This window comes from Capricornis sumatraensis, chromosome X, assembly GCF_032405125.1.
Source record: "Capricornis sumatraensis isolate serow.1 chromosome X, serow.2, whole genome shotgun sequence".
NCBI lineage: Eukaryota > Metazoa > Chordata > Mammalia > Artiodactyla > Bovidae > Capricornis > Capricornis sumatraensis.
The window spans coordinates 75,147,404-75,168,984 of NC_091092.1; the positions used below are offsets into that span (position 1 = coordinate 75,147,404).

Here is a 21,581-nt window from a genome sequence, read left to right on the forward strand (position 1 = left end):
TAATCTTGGTTTGTTATGACAGTATTCAAAAATAAAGGAAAAATATAGTGAAGTGCTTCTAGACTCCAAAGGGAAACTGTAATCCATTCTATAACAGTTTTTCTTCCTTTTCCCAAATCTTTGCTGACTTCTATCAGCTTTGGTTCTTTCTAAGAAACTGCCTGCTGCTCTTTTCCATTTTTATTTGTTTGTTTGTTTTAAACAGAAGCCACAACAGCTGTCTATGGGGCTATGGGAGTATAAATAATCAAGTAATCAACCAGCCACCACTGTTAAAATGTTTTAATATCAATGTAAAATGAGATCAGGGTTTTACAAGCAAGTTTCAGAATGTGAACGTCGACTTCTAAGATGATTTCTCTTCTTTTCAGGAACCTGAATATGAACACACATAAATCTTAGGTTTTTTTTAATATCAAGGTATTTTTCCCATTTTAATACAACTGCAATTGACAAACATGCAAAATAACTAAGCTCCAAATCAAAGACTTTTAGTAGAAACATCCAAGTGAAAAATGAAGCATTTTAATTTACTTATTGGCCATAAACTCAGCAAGAAACCATCTTTTCTCCCATATCTCAGAAAAACCACCACCAACTAATTTATTTCTAGTGCATCAATACCATTAACACTATTTAGCCCTCCTTTGTCAGCATCCAGATATCCCTGGTTCAAACTAAGTAAATTAATGTCACAGTTCCAGTGCTGGAAATGCCCCACCATCCTCCTCACTGCATTACACTAACAAGGCACCTACCAACAATGCACAGGGTAGGAAACGAGCCACGAAGAACATAATGGCTTGACTGAAGAGTGCCAATTGAGTGGCAATTGAGTGAGGATATTAGTGGAAATGCAAAATTCTAGGAGGTATTCTTTTTTCATTCTCTCCAAGTTACCAACATGTATAGTACCACAAAGTAAAGAGTAGGGGAAGGTAACAACAGTCACATACATGAAATCTCCCTAGAACTAAAAGCAAACTAAACAAAATCCAAACTATAGTGGGCCAATGAACTGACTTCCATTTGGGTTTTGTTTGTGGCTGCAAGCAATCTCTAACCTGAGATTCATAAATTAGGGAACAGTTTCAATGCACTGAGGGATCAGCAATTTGTATAAGAGCATTATTAAATCATTTTCAGAGTTGTATGTGCTTCATTGTTGAATTTGGTACCAACAGTCAAGAAACAACTAAATAATAATAATAAAAAAAAAAACTCAAGTATTTCCTTTTTACTATACCTGCTTCCAAACATTACAAAGTATCTTTAACACAATTTTCTATGTTATCCCTTAAGTGAATTAGCCAAACATAACTGTAATATTACACATAACTCAAAACATAACTGTAATATTACATATAAGAATAATTTTCCTTCAATAACTTAGTCTGTTCCAAAGTATTTCTGTCCAAAATGTGTAGGTGCAACAGGATGAACTTCAGTAGTTAAAATTGTGATCTCTGGAAACTCTTGAATGATTGATTTGGCACCTTCAAAAATAAAAGAAAAATTGTCATTATGGTGGGATTTTTTTTTATAACATTACCTGGAATTCAGTAATTTTATGGTCAGTCAGCAGGTCTACTACTGACAGAAGACAGAGAACAATTACCTTTGGACAAATAGACTTGGTTAATCTCTTATTTATATAATTTCTGATACCTGAAAAGTTTTTATAGTAGTCAGACTATGTTTCCACCCATTCACTAATAAATTCTAAGAATCAAACTATTTTGTATTCAATACATGAAAAATATATTCAGTTATAGCAACTTTTCCCCTAATGAGTCTTATTTGTTTTATTTTAAAGGCAGCTGATAGAGAGAATATAGTCCTTCTGGAAACAGGATCATACATTAGATGATGGTTTCTCAATTGGAACACTGTTGAAACAAGTGCAAATACTTTTTTGTTATATCACAGAAAGCTACTTTTTGAGAATTTATAACTCTAGCCTGGGCAGGGAGGAGGTGGAGGAGGAAAGGACAGGGACTAGCTTGGATCACAGTCAAACTAAAAAGCCATAACAAGGATGCTACAGAATAAGATTTTTTCATCTATAATGTCAAAGAATGAATATCCTATTCTACTAACACATATATATATAAATATATGAATATATATATATGTGTTAGTTTGGAATTTAGAAAAATGGTAACAATAATCCTGTATGCGAGACAGCAAAAGAGACACAGATGTATAAAACAGTCTTTTGGACTCTGTGGGAGAGGGCGAGGGTGGGATGATTTGGGAGAGTGGCATTGAAACATATAAATTATCATATGTGAAATGAATCGCCAGTCCAGGTTCGTTGCATGATACAGGGTGCTCGGGGCTGGTGTACTGGGATGACCCAGAGGGATGGGACGGAGAGGGAGGTGGGAGGGGGTTCAGGATGAGGAACACATGTACACCCATGGTGGATTCATGTCAGTGGATTCATGTCAATGTAGGGCAAAACCAATACAATATTGTAAAGTAAAAAATAAAAATAAATAAAAAATAAAAGAACTAACACAGTTACTTTTCTACTCCCAAAGACAGAAAACCCAATAATTATTTGGTGATCTCAAAATTTACAATGCTACCTCTGTTATATAGACAGATGACCAAGCAAAACAGCCTTTGTAACCATCAACATTTGAACTATAGGTAATTTTTCATTATGAAACAGCAAAATAATCAATGGCCTACTAAGTGTGACTCTCTCAAGTGGTTTCTCTGTAGCCTCTTCATGGCTGACTGAGATACGGAACCTTTGGAAATGAGGAAATGCTCTAACTAGAAGCAACACATTTCTCTTTCTTATGAAACAAATACAAATTCATTGTAGAACATTTGGAAAATACAAAAAAAAAAAGTTTAAAAACTAACATAAGTCACTTAGAATTCCATCACCCTAAGATAACCACTATTAATTTAAAACAAAAATTGAATTAATATTGTGCATCTGTCTAGCCTCTCATGTTGAGGAAAGACTTATTAGGTTAAACCCAAGTCTGATTTTGGTAGTCATAATAATTTGTATTCAGTTCAGTTCAGTCGCCCAGTCATGTCCGACTCTTTGCGACCCCATGAATCAGAGCACGCCAGGCCTCCCTGTCCGTCACCAACTCCCAGAGTTCACTCAGACTCACATCCATCGAGTCCGTGATGCCATCCAGCCATCTCATCCTCTGTCGTCCCCTTCTTCTCCTGCCCCCAATCCCTCCCAGCATTAGAGTCTTTTCCAATGAGTCAACTTTTCGCATGAGGTGGCCAAAGTACTGGATTAGTCATCTCTAAAATTGGTGATGACATTTTATCCTATTCTAATGCTGTTGTGTTTCTGTTATTTTGATTGACCAAAATTTTTATTGTTGCAATGATGTCAAAACATATCAAATTTTACATTTTAAATATGTGATATATTGTATGTCTATTATATCTCAATAAAGTTGCTAAAAATAGATTGATCAAACGTGACAAAAACTGTAAGCAGGTCCTGGATATGATCTTCCTATATATATATAAAGCTAAAGTCAGTCTTTTTCTGACTCTTAAAAAAGTCTGCAGCCTAACTCATAGTTCTGAAAGTCAAAAGAAAACTGTGGTGATGCCTGAGTGGTCAGTCTCACTAAAGCTATTGTTCATTCTGCTCTTACATTTAGATTTTCTGACATCATTAAATATTTTTTTCAAAAACATGACTTAACAGTTTTTAATATTACATACAGTTGATCCTTGAACAACATTGGAGGCTAATCCACATATAACTTATAGTCAGCCTTCTGTATCTGTAGTTCCTCTACATACATGAATTCAACCAACCATGGATTATGTTGTACTATAGTATTTACTACTGAAAAATATCCACATATAAGTTGATCCACACAGTTCAAACTCACATTGTTCAAGGGTCAACTGTATATTTAACTATTTCTAAGTAAGTCACTTATATACTTTCAAATTTTTTCTTACATGAAAATGATAGTCTCTCCAACGACTATCCTAAACACTAAATTTCTACATGCCTTTATGATTATTTTTTTAGGATACTTTCATAATTGTCTTAGTTTATATGGCAAAGAAACCCAGTGTCTTAAATTAGGCTTACCTCTCTCAGGAAATGGAGAACACAAATTCTTTCATCATGCCCTTTGAGCAGAAGTCTAAGTTTAAAAACTTCTGCTCTTTGCTTCATACTACAAAGCTTACTTCAGAAAGACCACAGGGCTAGCTAGAACCTTGATTTTCTTGTTGTTTGAGAGCATTTCTCAGGCTCAGGTGGGGAGCCAGGAGAAATAGGGACCTTTCAGCCACCGGCAAGCTCTACTCAAACAGGGTAACTATGAAAACAATTGCAAATCCCTTCAGTGTGGTTAATTCATACTTTTCCATTTGAATTTGAACATTAGAATGGTTGAATGGTGTAAAGTATTACAACTAAGCTTAGAGATGACAAACACAGGTTATAATTATCAAAATTCAGTTAGGAATTAATGTGAAAGCAAATGAACTTTTCTTCAGGATGAATGGTTGGACAGATGCACACTTAACCACTCCATGACTATCCAGAGCCCCAGTTGCTGCCTCTTGTTAAACTCACCATGAGGAGTGGAGAACAGACTGAGTAGGATAATAACACTAGGTTGAACTCCATGTTCTATGAGAACTTTTACAGCTTCAATTACAGTATTTCCAGTACCTGAAATCAAATGAAAATCAAATGCATTGGCAACTTTAACAATCATCTCAAAATATCTTTGAAGTTGTTTCAAAGAAAAAGCAGTTTAGTAATCTAACATAAGATACTCCTAGATAAAGCTTCATTTGAAGATGCCCGTTTTTTATAAATGATGTTATTTTCAACAACAGACATAACCCATGTACTTTTCAGCTTTCAAATGCACAAGCCCTAAATTCATTCAGTATTTGAGATATCAAATGTAATACCCACCTGCTACCCCCAACTCTAGGATCTGAGCAAGCATAGGAAAAGACTAGAATAGGAGAAAAAAATATTACCTCCAAAGAGAATAAATCCTTGAGAAAATCATTGCTATACTCTGAGCTAGCAAAGGGACATATTTCAATATATATTCTGTGTTCTATATATTTTGCCTCATTAAATCTTTTGCTTCAATCTGTTATCTTAAAATAGAAGCTTTTTGGAGCTAATAAAGTTTGACTAATGCATATTTTCTTATTACACAATAAAAATTCCCCAGAGAACTGCCCAGGGCAACTCCAAATCCAACTGAGAAAAACAAAAAAAGAACACATTTAGAAACAGTTTCATTTTTAAAGAAGGGTACCTAGGAGGTAGGCACTAAACTGAATTTTAACCCTAATCAAAGGTTACAAATTAAATGCAAGCAACTCACTGAGAATTGGATACATCAGAAGGACTTTTCTTCTGTAAATGTCTGGGGGGAACTTGGCATAATATACTTTGGCTCTTTGTGTCTCCTCATCACTCTGAATCAGGATCTTTCCAATTCGTATGGATCGACAGCAGTCTCGTAAACCTTGTTCCATCGCCTCACCTTGAAGTAGGAAATAAAAAAGAAACAGTGATTAATAGTAGATAGAGTGAAAGTCTGAGAATAAGCCAAAGTAGAGCTTGTGATTATTATTAACACAATAAAGACACTATCAAAATGGAAGCAATTCTTCTTAAGCTAACAGCTTTCACTTCTGATAAAATATGATTTTATACTTAGTTCAGGTCAATGAAACTAGATTAAGGGCTGGTCAATGAAACTAGGATAAGCTAATTTTACTGCTGGCTTACAAGTTTTAGAGTTGTCATGCTTCCATGATTACAGGTAATAAAGCATTTAAGCTGTTCTCTGAACTTTTCTATATCAGGAACATTTTAATTCTATTATTTTAAGGACACTGTATTAATAAAATACAATAAAATAAAATATTTTAATATCCATAAAATATTATGGAAGAATGAGGGCTGTAGACCAAAGGCTCTCCATTTAGATCAAGCTGACATCAAGAGATATCATGTAGCCCCAGCAATGACTTCAGTGGCAGAGGCTTGGCTAGCAAACAGTGAAAAAGTAATATGCTGTTCCCTCTTCCCCCTAGATCCAGACCAAAACCACCATCATCCCCTTGGTTTCTGAAGGTAAAGGTAATTTTTGAGTCTGAATTCATTTAAGGAAGTGTTTGCTAAAAGTCAATCATTCTCACATCATCTTCAAGATTTTAGGCCACATCAAAATTCTTCTTATACAGTTATTTACTTAATATTTTTCTTTAAAATTATTTTTGTTTATATTTAAGAGGAAACTGTACATCACTAGTGAAAATATAGAAAGTTTCTTTCTAATAGATATGGAAATAAACCAAGAGCTACTAAAGTTAAAAACATCCTCTCTATGCATCACTCCGAGGTCATCTGGTATACACTAGCGGTGCGAGGACCATGCTGTTGCCTTTAGGGCAGAAGCTGGACTAAAACAGAAGAAATTGTGCCTTAAAAGTCCATCTCCATTGTCTTTACCAGTTTTAAAAGGTTGAAGAGCATTGTTCTGAAAATCCTATCATTACTTAAGAGCTACTTTCTATTTTTTAAAAAAAAAAGGAGCATAAAGCTCCTATTTTATTTGAAATACCCAGTTGTTCACAAACAGAACTTCATAGCCAGAGGAGCAATGGAAATGTTTATATGTGAAAAAAAAATCCAGGGACTTTCTTGGTGGTCCAGAGATTAAGACTCCACACTCCCAGTGCAGGGGGCATGGGTTCAGTCCCTGGCAGGGCAACTAAGATCCCACATGCACAAGGTTCAGCCAAAGGGAAAAAAATCCATCTGTTTCCAATGCAAGCAAGTGGGGATTCTACCATACCCTGGATCTTGTACAAAGAATAATTAATGAATTAACTTGCTGAATGGAAATAATCATCCCCATGTAACAGGTAGTTACAGGCATGTGATTTTGCTGCACAAAGGTTAATTTACAAGGGCAATTGGTTGGACTCAAACACAAACACATTAGACTAGCAATTGGAAATACCTAGAGTTAATCACAGTTAAGTTCTTTTGCCTACATAATCACATACTCATCAAACATAAAACTAAAAATATTAAACAAGCCATTCAGTCCAGCTCCTGACAGGGTACGACTGTTCCTCACAAAAGAAATTTAAAAATCAGAACAAAGATTTTCTCTAGTTGAGTGCTCAAAGTTCTACAGGTCTGAATTTGTGCTATTACATACTCCATCCATCTTCAAGCTTCCCTATTCTCTCCAAGATAGTATCATTACATCCTCCTATTCTTCCACTCTCCTCTGAATTTTTCAAAGCTGGCTTGCCCATAGGGACACACCACTAGGGAAGATAAAACTCAGCAACACATGGGCCATGATTCAAAGGCACTATGAGGATAGACAACACAGGTTGTGAGACGTAAGCTCAGGAGACAAGCCTGCCTCTCAGAAAACAGCAACTGTATCTAAGTATGCAAAGAGACAAAGTCACACATACACAAACCTACCGCTTCTCATTATGCTGACCCCACAATTTCCCTTTTCAAATTTCACTCCTTCATACTTGTACCCTGTTGGGGAATAAAACCAAATAATTTATCTTTCATCATTGGAGCAACTATTTATTTAATAAAGTATCTATGGTTTAAAGCAGATGGGCACAGAATAACTCTCGTCCAAACATACTGTATAACATCTTAGGTTCCCTGTGAAAGCAATAGGAAGGGTCATGATTTTTCATAGTTAATTCTTCATAAGAAGCCTGTGGGAATAATTGGGTGAGGTAGACTTCATCGAGCAGGAATAAGCCTTATGATAGCATGATATTCACATACACGTTTCTTAAATTGAATTCAGAGGAGAATTGTTGCATTCCAAGAATGCTAGAAACCCCATAAATTCAAACTAAGAGCCCACTGCGAGCCACAGCAGAGAGCCTCCTTATTCCTGTCCACTTTTATTAACCTGCATTCTGTGTTTAAAAGCAGAAGAGAAAGACCTAAGTAATTATCAAGACACATTCATGCCTTGGTCTCAGACCGAATTTGTATCAATTTTGATGCAGCAAGATTAGTCCCTGATTTTCACAAAATCAACCTTTGGATATAACAGTTTCCATTATTTAATAAAGAACCATATCAGAATTTTAAATCCCTAAAATAGGGATCCTTGACTGCTCTCTGTTAGAGCAGAACAAATCTAAATCCTCTTCTCCAATCCTCATCGTTTTTCTTTTTTACTTTTCTTTCTTTTACCTGGAGTTTCTATTGCTAAACCACCCCACTCATTTGTTAACACATGCATCTTCCTCACAAAGGTGAAGTTAAGTTGACAGCAATTCTTAGCTCTGGTCCCAATGTGCCATCATCAAAGGTAACATCCGAATGCTGAAGAATATTTATTAACCTTTAACTTAAACTGACAAGCAAACTATTAACAAAAGTCATTCACATAAATTTCTTTACTAAATGTCCCCAAATTTAATAAGTTGTTTAGAAGAACAGCTCCCTGCAGATGCCTCATTTTGCATACTGATTTACTCAGACTGCTTTCTTCTCATTTTCCCCCAATTCCACCCCAGAATTTTTATGAGAATATGTGAGTAACAGCCCTGATTACCTGTTGGAGTGGTCACCATGCATTCTTTATACGGCAGCTGATTCAATCCCTCTTCCACAACAAGTCTGATCTAGAGAGTCAAAGGAAGAATAATTTGAAAACTTGTTAAGAATCTCCTATTATCTGTTAGCCTCAGGAGTTAAACACCAGGCAAAAAGTCAGCAACATACTAGGCAAGGATTTAACTTATAGTAGTAGGAAGGGAGACCCTATCATGTGTTAGATTCAGTTCAGTTCAGTTCAGTCTCTCAGTCGTGTCCTACTCTTCATGACCCCATGGACTGCAGCACACCAGTCCTCTCTGTCTATCACCAACTCCCGGAGTTTACTCAAACTCATGTCCATTGAGTTGGTGATGCCATCCAACCATCTCATCCTCTGTTCCCTTCTTCAATCTTTCCCAGCATCAGGGTCTTTTCAAATGAGTCAGCTCTTCGCATCAGGTGGCCAAAGTATTAGAATTTTTGCTTCAGCATCAGTCCTTCCAATGAATATTCAGGACTGATTTCCTGTAGGATGGACTGGTTAGATCTCCTTGCCGTCCAGGGGACTCTCAAGAGTCTTCTCCAACACCACAGTTCAAAAGCATCAATTCTTCGGCACTCAGCCTTCTTTATAGTCCAACTCTTACATCCACACATGACTACTAGAAAAACCATAGCTTTGACTAGACGGAGCTTTGTTGGCAAAGTAATGTCTCTGCTTTCTAATATGCTGTCTAGGTTGGTCATAACTTTCCTTTCAAGGAGTAAGCGTCTCTTAATTTCATGGCTGCAGTCGCCATCTGCAGTGATTTTGGAGCCCAAAAAATTAAAGTCTGTCACTGTTTCCAGTTTCCCTATCTATTTGCCATGAAGTGATGGGACCGGATGCCATGATCTTAGCTTTCTGAATGCTATTTTAAGTCAACTTTTTCACTCTCCTCTTTCACTTTCATCAAGAGGCTCTTTAGTTTCTCTTTGCTTTCTACCATAAAGGCGGTGTCATCTGCATATCTGAGGTTATTGATATTTCTCCCAGCAATCTTGATTCCCGCTTATGCTTCATCCAGCACAGAATTTTGCATGATGTACTCTGCATATAAGTTAAATAAGCAGGGTGACAATATATAGCCCTGACATATTCCTTTCTCAATTTGGAACCAGTCTGTTGTTCCATGTCCAGTTCTAATTGTTGCTTCTTGATTTGGATACAGATTTCTCAGGAAGCAGGTCAAGTGGTCTGGTATTCCCATCTCTTGAAGAATTTTTCACATTTTTTTGTGATCCACACAGTCAAAGGCTTTGGCATAGTCAATAAAGCAGAAGTAGATGTTTTCCTGGAACTGTTAGATTTTCTGTTAGATTCAGAGATAGAACCAAATGTCAAGCTGCTTGCTGCTAGGTATCTAACCTTGGTGAGGCATGTGATTGTCACTAAAAGGCTCAAGTATGCCTTTTGATTCTCATTCAGTTAGTCCAGGCTATATTGTGAGAAATGCAAAACCACAGCAAGTGCAAGAATCATGGCAGGAACACTTGGACATAATACACTTCTGGTAACTCTGGAAATAGTGCCCACCGGGAACTGCTTTGCCTTGTTTAGTACTTTGAAATTATTAAGTTGGATGCTTTTTAGCAAAGGCCCACCATGATGCAAAATAAATCCTGAATTTCTTAGGAGGAAATAAATGAGTGGATGGAACTGAACCAATTTACTGAGCTTGAAGTAGGATACAGTTGAATGTATTAGGACTTCCCAGCTTAAAAAAAAATAAGCTCCTAATGATCTTAATGTGCACAGAGCAAAGAATCCATCAGAACTACAAGGAATATCCTCCAAAACCCATCAGATATTCCTATGAACATCCAGAGGCCACTACAAAAAGGCAGTGCTGAGTCTGTAGAGCACATTTTCTCCAATCAGTATTACATTACTGATTAAGAACAGCAGGGAGAAATGTCATGCCCTATGCTCTGTTTTCACAACAAAACACCCTGCTGCCATTAAAATGATAAATGTTAAATGGGCTGCATTGTGTCAACCTGGAGTACCAGAGGGTCCAGGAACCTCATGAATACTGTGTGTGTGTGTGTGTGCATACTCACCTCTAGCCACCATCATCTGTGGAGATTAATGTTTCTTATGAGCAAAGTACAAAGAAAGAAGAAGATCATTTTATTTGAAGAGCCTTGTTTTCCTTCTAGTAATACTCCTCTAAAGAGTCTTACCACCTGCCCATCTCCTTCAACTTTGGGACAAGAATTAGTGTGTCCAAGTTTTACAGGAGAACATAAACCCGAAGAAGGGTATAACCTCTTATCAAGAGTTAAAATTCAAAACCTGAGTGCCAGGAAGCCAATCCTGACAAATTCAGGACAGAATCAATGTCAACTATAACAGGACCCCTGTGCTAGAAGAGACAGTATACTAGAAATTCCCATCATCAGAAACCTCAACAGCTCCAGTCCCTACTACAACCACAACTGACCTTCCACACTTCGCACCCCCAATATCAGGACCTTCAAACCAACTGCAGAGAACAGAGAGGTCCAAAATTACCATCCACTCAGGTGAATTTTGCCCTGGGTCTTTATTATCTCATTTGACTAAGACATAATGCCTGCCCTTTCAAGCAAGCATTTTATAATAACCATGATCTTAATTCCTATGTTCTATAGGAAAATGGCACATGGAGAGCAAAAGAAAGAAAGAGAGAGAAATCATTTTCTACAGTGAACACCAAGATCTCTGTTTTCCCCACAGCAGCCACTGACACAACTGTCTTGAACCCTTTGGTTTGATAAAAGCAAAAAGAATAACCTATCACTCCAAGAATGTCAACTACATTTATCTTGATGCAATCCAAGGATTTTTACTGCCCCTGGAAGCTCAAATAGAAGTGGCCTTTGAACCAAGAATACATAAAAGTCAAAAGTAGAATATGTGCTGTCTACACTCTTTTGGAATAAAGATTTCCCTAGGAAAAATGCAAATGAAGAGTTTCATACCTCCCCCCACCCAACATCATCACATTTCTTTTAATAATCTATCTTCTACTATCTGGTTATAACTATAAGCTTAATAAGTCACTTTTCTTTCTTTCCCAGACTAAACAATGAGAACAGTATTTATACTGTAAACTACACAAGATCAGGGACCATGTCTTTATGCTTTACCACTGAATCTCCTCCCACCTACAACACAGTCTGACACAGTGTCTGACTCACATGAGTTCAATGTATATTTCACAAAGTGATGAATACTAGGAACCACAGTAGAACATGTGTCAACCTCATTCCAAGCACTAAACAAACTTAGATACACACACAAGAAATAAACAGGGCTTACCTAAGACAGCCCAATTTGGCCTGAGATCCTCTCAGATGACACTAGCTAAACAGAATTGGGCTTGGTCAATTGTTAACAGGAATTTCCTAAGTGTAGACAGTATCCACAGGTGAAGGTACTACAGAAAATAAGAGGCAAAATAGATATCCATCCCCATGTAAACTATAAGATAGCTATTAGCTTTTGTGCATTCTATGGACACTACAAGGGTAACTACTAGCTCTCTTTACATCTTTGGTTTCCTTTTAATTTACATCACTTCACTGACCTAAGAAGAGGTATTTAAGACTCAGGATCAAGTTACCAAGATCCACTTGAAAAGCAGTGGTACATCAGAACTATAGACAGTGAGTTTGTAGACAATGATTTGAGGTGAATGGGATTGAGGCAGAGTTTTAATGCACAAGTAGAAACAACACTTGCAAAGTCTAGCAAGATGTTACTTGGTACCATCTCTCTCAACCCCAGAATGTTCTCAAACAAAAAGCCCCTTGGGCTACTATGATTATAACACTAGGAACAACAATGAAATGAAGATTGAAAGCTTCCATCCACCTACCAAACGATCCGCAGAAAACATGAAGTCCCCTCTACTGGCTGTCCTAAAAAAAAAAAGTACAAGTTTTAGTCTAGATTAGAGCTTTAAAGTGAAATATTACTTAACATATATACAGTAACATGGATATTAAAATCTATTACATGATAAAAGCTTACCTGTAACAGACTATTATTGAGACATTATATTTTTCACTAGGATACAGGAACTTAAATGGAATGACTTCATAAATATTATTGAAAATGCTCATATGATATCATTAGAGACAGAAATTGAAAAGATCATGTAGTCTCCCACTGAACTGCTCAAGTATATACTTTTCAACCAGGAGATGAACAAGTTTCTCCTGGAAAATGGCAGCATATCCAGAGCTCAAGTTAAGAAAAAACAAATTGCAGTAAGAAAACCAGGTTCTCCCCATTCTCATGCACCACTCACCCCAATTTAAAATCCTTATTACCAACATAAGTAACTGTCTACTTTGCCTCCAATTCTTTTTGGAATGAGAACTGTACAAACAAGTTAATCCTCTATTTTTGTTATTGCTTCCAAGAACACATAACCTAATTAACAAGACCTCTTTCTCAAACTACTGATAAATTGTTCCATTTTTCAATCAAATAGCTTATTCCATAGATCTTTCTACCAATTTCCTGTACAATTCCTTCTGGTCAGTATTTTCAGATCCTGAGGTACCCAAGTAATAATAATCCAGGGTTGCACCTACCCACAAACTGTTAAACAGCCTAAAGGGAAATGTTATAAGGCTGACATTTTTTTCTTTTGTAAAAATCTGTTATTGTTCCTCCTCCTTCTCTCATGTAACTTAAATGATCTGACTGATTTACAGTTTCTATACTTAAAAATCCCCATCTGCCTGCCCATTGCATACCTAAAATATTCCCCAACATAGCATCAAAATGGCATATGTGAGCATATATTATCTCAGTATACCATTAATCACAGCTCTTTTTCAAGCTGCATTTACTTTCTCCGACAGGAGAAAGCAATGAAATATCCCTTACACAAATGAAGTTAGGTTTCTTATAGGAACCACAGTTCTTTCATTATTACAGATACTAACTCTCTAAAATAATTGCAAGAATATAGGTCTAGGTCTGTATTCTTTATATATAAATACTCCCTAAACTCAGAAAACTCTATCCACATGACTACACACAGAGAGCTCATTTAAAACAGGCTTTAGGGGCTCCCCTGGTGGCCCAGTGGTAAAGAACTGCCTGCCAGTGCAGAAAACACCAGTTCAATCCTGATCCGGGAAGATCCCACATGCAGCGGAGCAACTAAGCCCATGTGCCACAACTATTGAGCCTGTGCTCCCGGGCCTAGCAGCCACAACTACTGAGCCAGTGTGACACAACTACTGAAGCCCACACACCCTAAAGCTCATGCTCCACAACAAGAGAAGCCACTGTAATGAGAAACCCCTGCACGGCAGCTACAGAGTAGCCTCCACTCACTGCAACTAGAAAAAAGCCTACACAGCAATGAAGACCCAGCACAACCAAAATAAATAAATAAATAAAACAGGCTTTATTTTATGTATTGTGGTTTTCAAATGAAAATATACTATTATATCAGCACCTTTCATTTCTATAAGTCTTCACAACATGCTTGTCAAAGAAGTAAAAGTCAGTGAACTACAAAAAAAATACTGAAGACTACTACCCTGTTTGGTAGACCTACACAAACTTGTCTAAGCAGCCAGAACACAGTTTTTCAATAGGGTAGAAAAGTCTGGATTCTTTAAGAAAAGTCTTAAAAAAATATCCAGTAATATATTTTGAGAACACACCTGAAATACTTGTCTTTAATTTCTGATCAGTTACACATAAATATATTACAAAGAAAAGTTATATTAGGTTAAGTGATTGGAGTTACTCAAATTCATTATTTTACTTTAGAATGAAACATTTTAACATCTTCACACTCTCCTTAAAAATATCAGCTTCAGTTGACAACTTTTGCATGATAAACATTTCTCTACATTCCAAAAAAAGTACACAATGTGAGAACCTAATAAGAACTATCATCTCCTGATAGTTATTTAACTTCCAGTAAAACTCAAAGTCATCCCACTATAAACAGTAATTGCTAACCTATACTCTGCTGTTTTTGACAGACTTCAGACTCATTCCATTTACTTTGAATCAATTTAAAAGTTAAAGTGAAGCTAGAATACAGTAAGTTGGTTGCATTTTGAACAAAACCCACAGTGGTCTTCAATATCCACATCTAAATCCTTTACATTCTTAACACCAGAGTTTCATTAAGCAGATATTTCCTGTTAAATCAATCAAGTTGCATATAATCTCTAGGCCCCTATTTTAGACCCAACACTGGACATGTGTTAATAAAGATGTTTTAATGTAAACCAGATCCCAGGTCTTATTCACTCCATATACTTGGTTTCAAATCACAACTCTATTCACCTCTGTCTCAAAACCATTCTTTTAAAAAAATCTATTATACTGTAAACAAAGTTTTGAGAGACATTTTAATAATTTTGTATCTGATAACTTTCCCAAATAAAATCTAATACAAGATCATCACAAAACAACAAACACACTGACACACACCCCTGGATTATTGTATAACATATTCAAATATTTAAACAGTGCTATCCAGGTGCTCATAATTCAAAGCACAGAAATCTAATTAATGTTGAGAACCTTTTAAGTTCTGTGAACTCCAAATAGGATTAATAATGCAGACCTAACCATATCTGAGAAAAGTGTCAGCTTATCTTGACACTTTGCCAACAAATGTGCCACACACCTGTAGTAACAAAATGAAAGCCAAAGATACCATTAAAAAAAAAAAATAGTTCATAGTGAAACAACAAAAGAATGAGAATCACGCCAGAAACCATATCCTCACTTCAATGTGGATTTAGTAAATCGGACTCTTCCCTACTTAAGACAGTGTATAAAGCACTTGAAAGTTTCCAGAGAAGCTACAGCAATTGTACATAGTTTAAAACATGGACATCTCAAAGCAGACCCAAACCAAGATGAATCAGGAGAAATCTCTGACCTTTCTTTCAAAATGGGCCAATAGGTATGTACTTATCATCCACAACATATGGAACTATGAGACGAATGTTTTATAATATGAAAAAACTAAGACTTCAAGTAGAGATCTCTTCTCTTCTTACTAGACCTCACTACTACTACTAACTACTTTGCTGTTGCTGCTACTACTACTACTACCACCACTAGAGGAATTCTCTAGCATTTTGAAGACATCCTTTCCTGAGGCAATTACAACTTCAATTTCTACAGCAGAAACTGCCATTTGATCACTATCTGCTACTTTTTTCTTTTTTTTTTAATTTATTTATTTTAATTGGAGGTTAATTTACAATATTTTATTGGTTTTGCCATACATCAACCTGCTACTTATCTATTCAAAATAAACTTGAAAACCTCGCCTCTTTATAAGAAAAATCATTTTAATAACTGTACACACACACACAAGCATTCAGATTTATTTAGAAGGATTTACTTAAATGGTCCAAAAGTAACAACAGGTAACAGTTCAAAAGCATCAATTCTTCCACACTCAACTTTCTTTATAGTCCAACTCTCACATCCCTACATGACTAATGGGAAAACCATAGCCTTAACTAGATGGACCTTTGTTGGCAGAGTAATGTCTCTGCTTTTGAATATGCTGTCTAGGTTGGTCAGAACTTTTCTTCCAAGGAGCAAGCGTCTTTTAATTTCATAGCTGCAATCACCATCTGCAGTAATACTGGAACTCAAAAAAATAGTCTGCCACAGTTTCCACTGTTTCTCCATCTATTTGCCATGAAGTGATGGGACCAGATGCCATGATCTTTGTTTTCAGAAAGTTGAGCTTTAACCCAACTTTTTCACTCTCCTCTTTCACTTTCATCAAGAGGCTTTTTAGTTCTTACTTTCTGCCATAAGGGTGGTGTCATCTGAATATCTGAGGTTATTGATATTTCTCCTGGAAATCTTAATATCAGCTTGTGCTTCATCCAGCCCAGTATTTCGTGTGATATACTCTGTATGTAAGTTAAATAAGCACAGTGACAATATACAGCTTTGACGTACTCTTTTATTTGGAACCAGTCTGTTGTTTCATGTTCAGTTCTAACTGTTGCTTCCTTACCTGCACACAGATTCCTCAAGAGGCAGGTCAGATGGTCTGGTATTCCCATCTCTCTCAGAATTTTCCACAGTTTATTGTGATCCACACAGTCAAAGGCTTTGGCATAGTCAATAAAGCAGAAATAGATGTTTTTCTGGAACTCTCTTGCTTTTTCAATGATCCAGCGGATGTTGGCAATTTGATCTCTGGTTCCTCTGCCTTTTCTAAAACCAGCTTGAACATCAGGAAGTTCATGGTTCATGCACTGTTGAAGCCTGGCTTGGAGAATTTTGAGCATTACTTTACTAGTGTGTGAGATGAGTGCAATTGTGCAGTAGTGTGAGCATTCTTTGGCATTGCCTTTCTTAGGGAATGGAATGAAAACTGACCTTTTCCAGTCCTGTGGCCACTGCTGAGTTTTCCAAATTTGCTGGCATATTGAGTGCAGCACTTTCACAGCATCATCTTTAGGATTTGAAATAACTCAATTGAGATTCCATCACCTCCACTAGCTTTGTTCATAGTGATGCTTTCTAAGGCCCACTTGACTTTGCATCCCAGGATATCTGGCTCTAGGTGAGTGATCACACCATCGTGATTATCTGGGCCATGAAGACCTTTTTTGTACAGTTCTTCTGTGTATTCTTGCCACCTCTTCTTAATATCTTCTGTTTCTGTTAGGTCCATACCATTTCTGTCCTTTATTGAGCCCATATAACCCATCAACCCACTCCTAGGCATATACTCTGAGGAAACCAAAATTGAAAAAGACACATGTACCTCAATGTTCACTGCAGCACTATTTATAATACCTAGAACATGGAAGCAACCTAGATGTCCATTGACAGATGAATGGATAAAGAAGCTGTGGTACATATATACAATGAAATATTACTCAGCCATAAAAAGGTATGCATTTGAGTCAGTTCTAATGAGGTAGATGAACCTATAGCCTATTATACAGAGTGAAGTAAGTCAGAAAGAAAAAGATAAATATCATATTAATGTATATATATGGAATGTAGAAAGATGATACTAATGAAAGTATTTGCAGGGCAGCAGTAGAAACACAGACATAGTGGGGTTTTTTAAATTCTTCTAACTGAAGGAAAATTGCTTTACAGATGTGTAAAGCTTTCAAATTCAATTAAGTCTCATTTATTTTTGTTTTTTATTTTCATTACTTGAGGAGATGGGTCAAAAAAGATCTTGCTACGTAACTTAGAGTGTTCTGCCTATAGTTTCCTATAACAGTTTCATGGTGTCCAGCCTTACATTTAGGTCTTTAATCTATTTTTGTGCATGGTGTTATGGAGTATTCTAATTTCATTCTTTTACATGGAGCAGTAGAGTTTTCCTAGCATCACTTACTGAAAAAACTGTCTTTTCTCCACTGTATAATCTTGCCTCCTTTGTCATAGGTTACTTGACCATTGGTGCATGAGTTTATCTCTGTACTTTCTATTCTGTTCCATTGATCTATATTTCTGTTTTTCTACCAGTACCACAGTGCCTTGATTATTGCAGCTTTGATTATGCAAAGCAGAAATAGAAACATAGATGTAGAGAACAAACTTATCAATACCAAGTGGGGAAGGGAGGGTGGTAGAAAGTGGGAGACTGGGATTGACATTTATACACTACTATGTACAAAACAGATAATTAATAAGAACCTAATATATAGCACAGGGAACTCTACTCAATGCTCTGTGGTAACCTAAATAGGAAGAAAAACTAAAAAAGGGGGACATAAGTATATGTATAACTGACTCATTTTGTGGTACAGTAGAAACTAGCACAACATTATAAGGCAATTATACTCCAACAAAATGTTTTTTAAAAGAATGTGAATTCTACATACAGTTAAATTCCCTTTACTGTCTCCCAATAGCTGAAAAAACCAGCACTTATGCAATCTGAACCATGCACAAATCTAAACATGAAAGCTTAAAATGCCTCAAATGCACATAGCTCTTCAGAATTTATAACAAATATTCATAGACAGTATCTTGCTCTAGCCTCCTTGGAGTTTCATGAGATATTATGAACTTACTCATTTTACAAATAATAAAGCTGAAGCACAGAGATGCTAAGCATCTTTCCCTAAGATCACTCTGGACCCTGCTGTCTCCTTCTAAATTTTAGAAGAAGAAAAAAAAGATTTTGCTTAGGCCCAGGTTTACTATACCACCCAGGCTTTTCTGAGTAATGAAGTAAAATCAGGTATTGATACTGTCATATAGTCATATATGAATACTGAATGCCATTCCCTCTCCAAGTTTTATAAAAATTGTGAAATCTGATGAGAGCAAAGGAATCCTCATCCCATAAAAAGACATGTGCAAATGTTCATAGTAGCATTATTGATATTAGCCAAAAAATGGAAACCAAACCACCCAAATGTCCATCACCTGATGAATGGATAAACAAAATGTGGTATATCCATAACAGTGAAATATTACTTAGCCAAAAAAGAAATAGTGTACTGATAGAAGATGGGTAAAGCTTGAAAACACCAGGCTAAATAAAAGAAACTAGTCACAAAAGGCCACATGTTGTATGATTCCATTTACATGAAATGTCCAGAATAGGCACACCAATAGAGACAGAAAGTAGTTTAGTGATTGTCTAGGGCTCTTGGTAGGTTGGAGGGAAATGGGGAGTGACTGCTCATGGGTATGGGCTTTCTTACTGAGGTGATAAAAACAATCTAAAATTTAATGTGGTGATGGTTACAAAGTAATGAACATATTTTAAACCCATTGGATTGTACACTTTAAAAGGTGTACTGTAAGTACATAAATATAGCTCAATAAAGATGTTATTTTAAAAAAAATTACAAACAGACATACAAATAACATTTGCCAGATAATTTCTGAAGGTTTGCTAAAGCCCTGAGGCTCATCTACAGGTGCAACACAAGGTCCAAGACAGCACAGTTCCAAGACACAAGCTCAGTAACTCTTGCTGTATAGAAACAAGAATCGTCCTATTTTCTCTTTTACAGATAAGTTTTATTTCAGTTCCCACTACCACAACTGCCAAATCTATGCCTCCTACTTTTTAAGATCACTGCTTTATTAGTTCACAAGACCACAGTTTTCAACACTGATTAATTAAAAACCCTTAAATAGTACTTTCACAAATATAACTTTAAGAGCTACAAAGAACTTTTAGTAATTGAGTGACAATTGCTTGAAAGACATAGCTGGAATTCAAACATGTAAAAGATAAAATTTCTACCCTCAAGGAGCTTAAAATTGAATAAGTGAGATAAAAGTAAAACAACATACAAAACAGACGGTGAATCTTTCATTAAAAAGGCCAGGAAAGATTAGCAAGGAAGAATGGTTGAAGGAAAACTTCTTGGCAGAGGTAGACATTTAATGTTGAAGAATAGGTAGGATTTGAACACACAGAGGAATAGTAAAGAAAATTCCAGGTGCGAGCAGAAGTTGGGATGTTTCAGAACTGTTCCTAGGAACCATGAAGTAGGGCCTTAATGTCCATCTAAGTATCCTGACTTTATTTGGTAGGCTCGGAGAAACCAAAGAAGGCTGCTGAGTAGGGCAGTTAGCTAATCAAAGCAGTATATTAAGAAGATTAATTGTTCAGTAATTCGGGGGAACATGTAGAAGAAAGAAAAACTGGAGACAAGGAAACAATTTGGGAGTCTGTTAAACGTTATGAAGTGAAAGAGCTACGCTATCTGCCCTGTATCTGTTCAACGTGGTTAAACCCATAACCCAGAAATTGTTGCTGCCCACGTGAAGAGGCACAGAGCAGACAGCACGTTTACCTGATTCGAATGACTGAGGAATTAGTCATTTAGTCATTCGAACGAATGAATGAGGAATCAGTCATTCGAATGACTGAGGAATGACTCGAGATAAAGAGGAAACCGGAGGTTACCTAAAATGCTTCCTCCCTACACAAAGCGACGTTAAGCACCGGTACTGGGAAAGAGAGTAGAAGGCCTGTGTCATGTGACACCGCCCCCCAAAGAAAAGGCCCTGCCCAAATCCCAACAGACTAGCTTCCCAACGCCAAGAACCTTAGCCAATTTCACTTCCAATCCCTGCCCACCCCCGCGAGACCCTCCACCTCCCCTACCCCTTCCGCTCTGGCTTACTTGTCCCTGATGATAGTCTGCAGCTCCCGGATCTGATCATTCATTGGCAGGAGCTTAAGCTGCGCCCCGATCTGCCGGGAGACTTCGCAGTCCCCTAGGAGGGAATCGCTGGGTGGAGCGTCATAGTTGCCAGCGCCACCGATGTTTTCTGAGTTGAAGGTGGCGCCACCGGAGGCCTGAGGGTCCCGCTCAGCCGGTACGCTAGAATGGGCGTGCCCGCTGAGAAGAGTCAGCTTGGCCGCGGAATCGCTGTTTCCCCCAGCGTGGGCCGGGATTAGGTCTCCAGCTTGCTGCGGCTCAGGGTTTTGGGTCGAGGCAGAGTTTACTTGCTGATTGTGACAGGGCATGGAGTCCAGACACCGTAACTCCGTGGCCATACACCAGGCCCCGGGCTGTCCCCGCAGCTACCGATCCCTACGGATAAAGAGCAGGGAGAAAAGGCCAAAGCTCCTGTGCTCTCCCAGCCGTCCCGCCTCCTCGCAACCTCTACCCCCTCTGCCCTCTCACCGCCTGGCTTCCACCTCTTCCCTTTTGCACTCTACGTCCAGGCCCTGCCACACCAGACGTACGGGCCCGCTTAAACACATGATTGGCTTTGCTCCCTGCCGCTCTGCAGCTCACCGCTCGTTAACCCTTTTCGTCACCGTGGCTGCTTGACCGAACCTGACAGACGGGTGAGGCTAGGGATGTTTGGTTCTCGCGTCTTCCGGGAGCCCATAGGGATTCCATGCAGAATTTGAGTGAGTGATAGAACCAGGAAAAAACTAGGAGTGGAGGATGATAAAATGGTGATACACAGAGGCCCACG

At 37.4% G+C, this 21,581-nt stretch overlaps 1 protein-coding gene across 1 annotated transcript; it reads right to left on the reverse strand.

The window, feature by feature from the left end:
- Positions 1-353: 353 nt before the first annotated feature.
- UPRT (uracil phosphoribosyltransferase homolog) lies at positions 354-21,150 on the reverse strand. The gene is made up of 7 exons (XM_068962695.1): positions 20,774-21,150; positions 12,505-12,547; positions 8,616-8,685; positions 7,505-7,567; positions 5,373-5,534; positions 4,595-4,693; positions 354-1,496 (listed from the first exon to the last, which is right to left on the reverse strand). Exons 1-7 carry the CDS (start codon positions 21,148-21,150, stop codon positions 1,390-1,392), a joined length of 921 nt encoding a protein of 306 aa, XP_068818796.1. The 3' UTR covers positions 354-1,389.
- Positions 21,151-21,581: the final 431 nt, after the last annotated feature.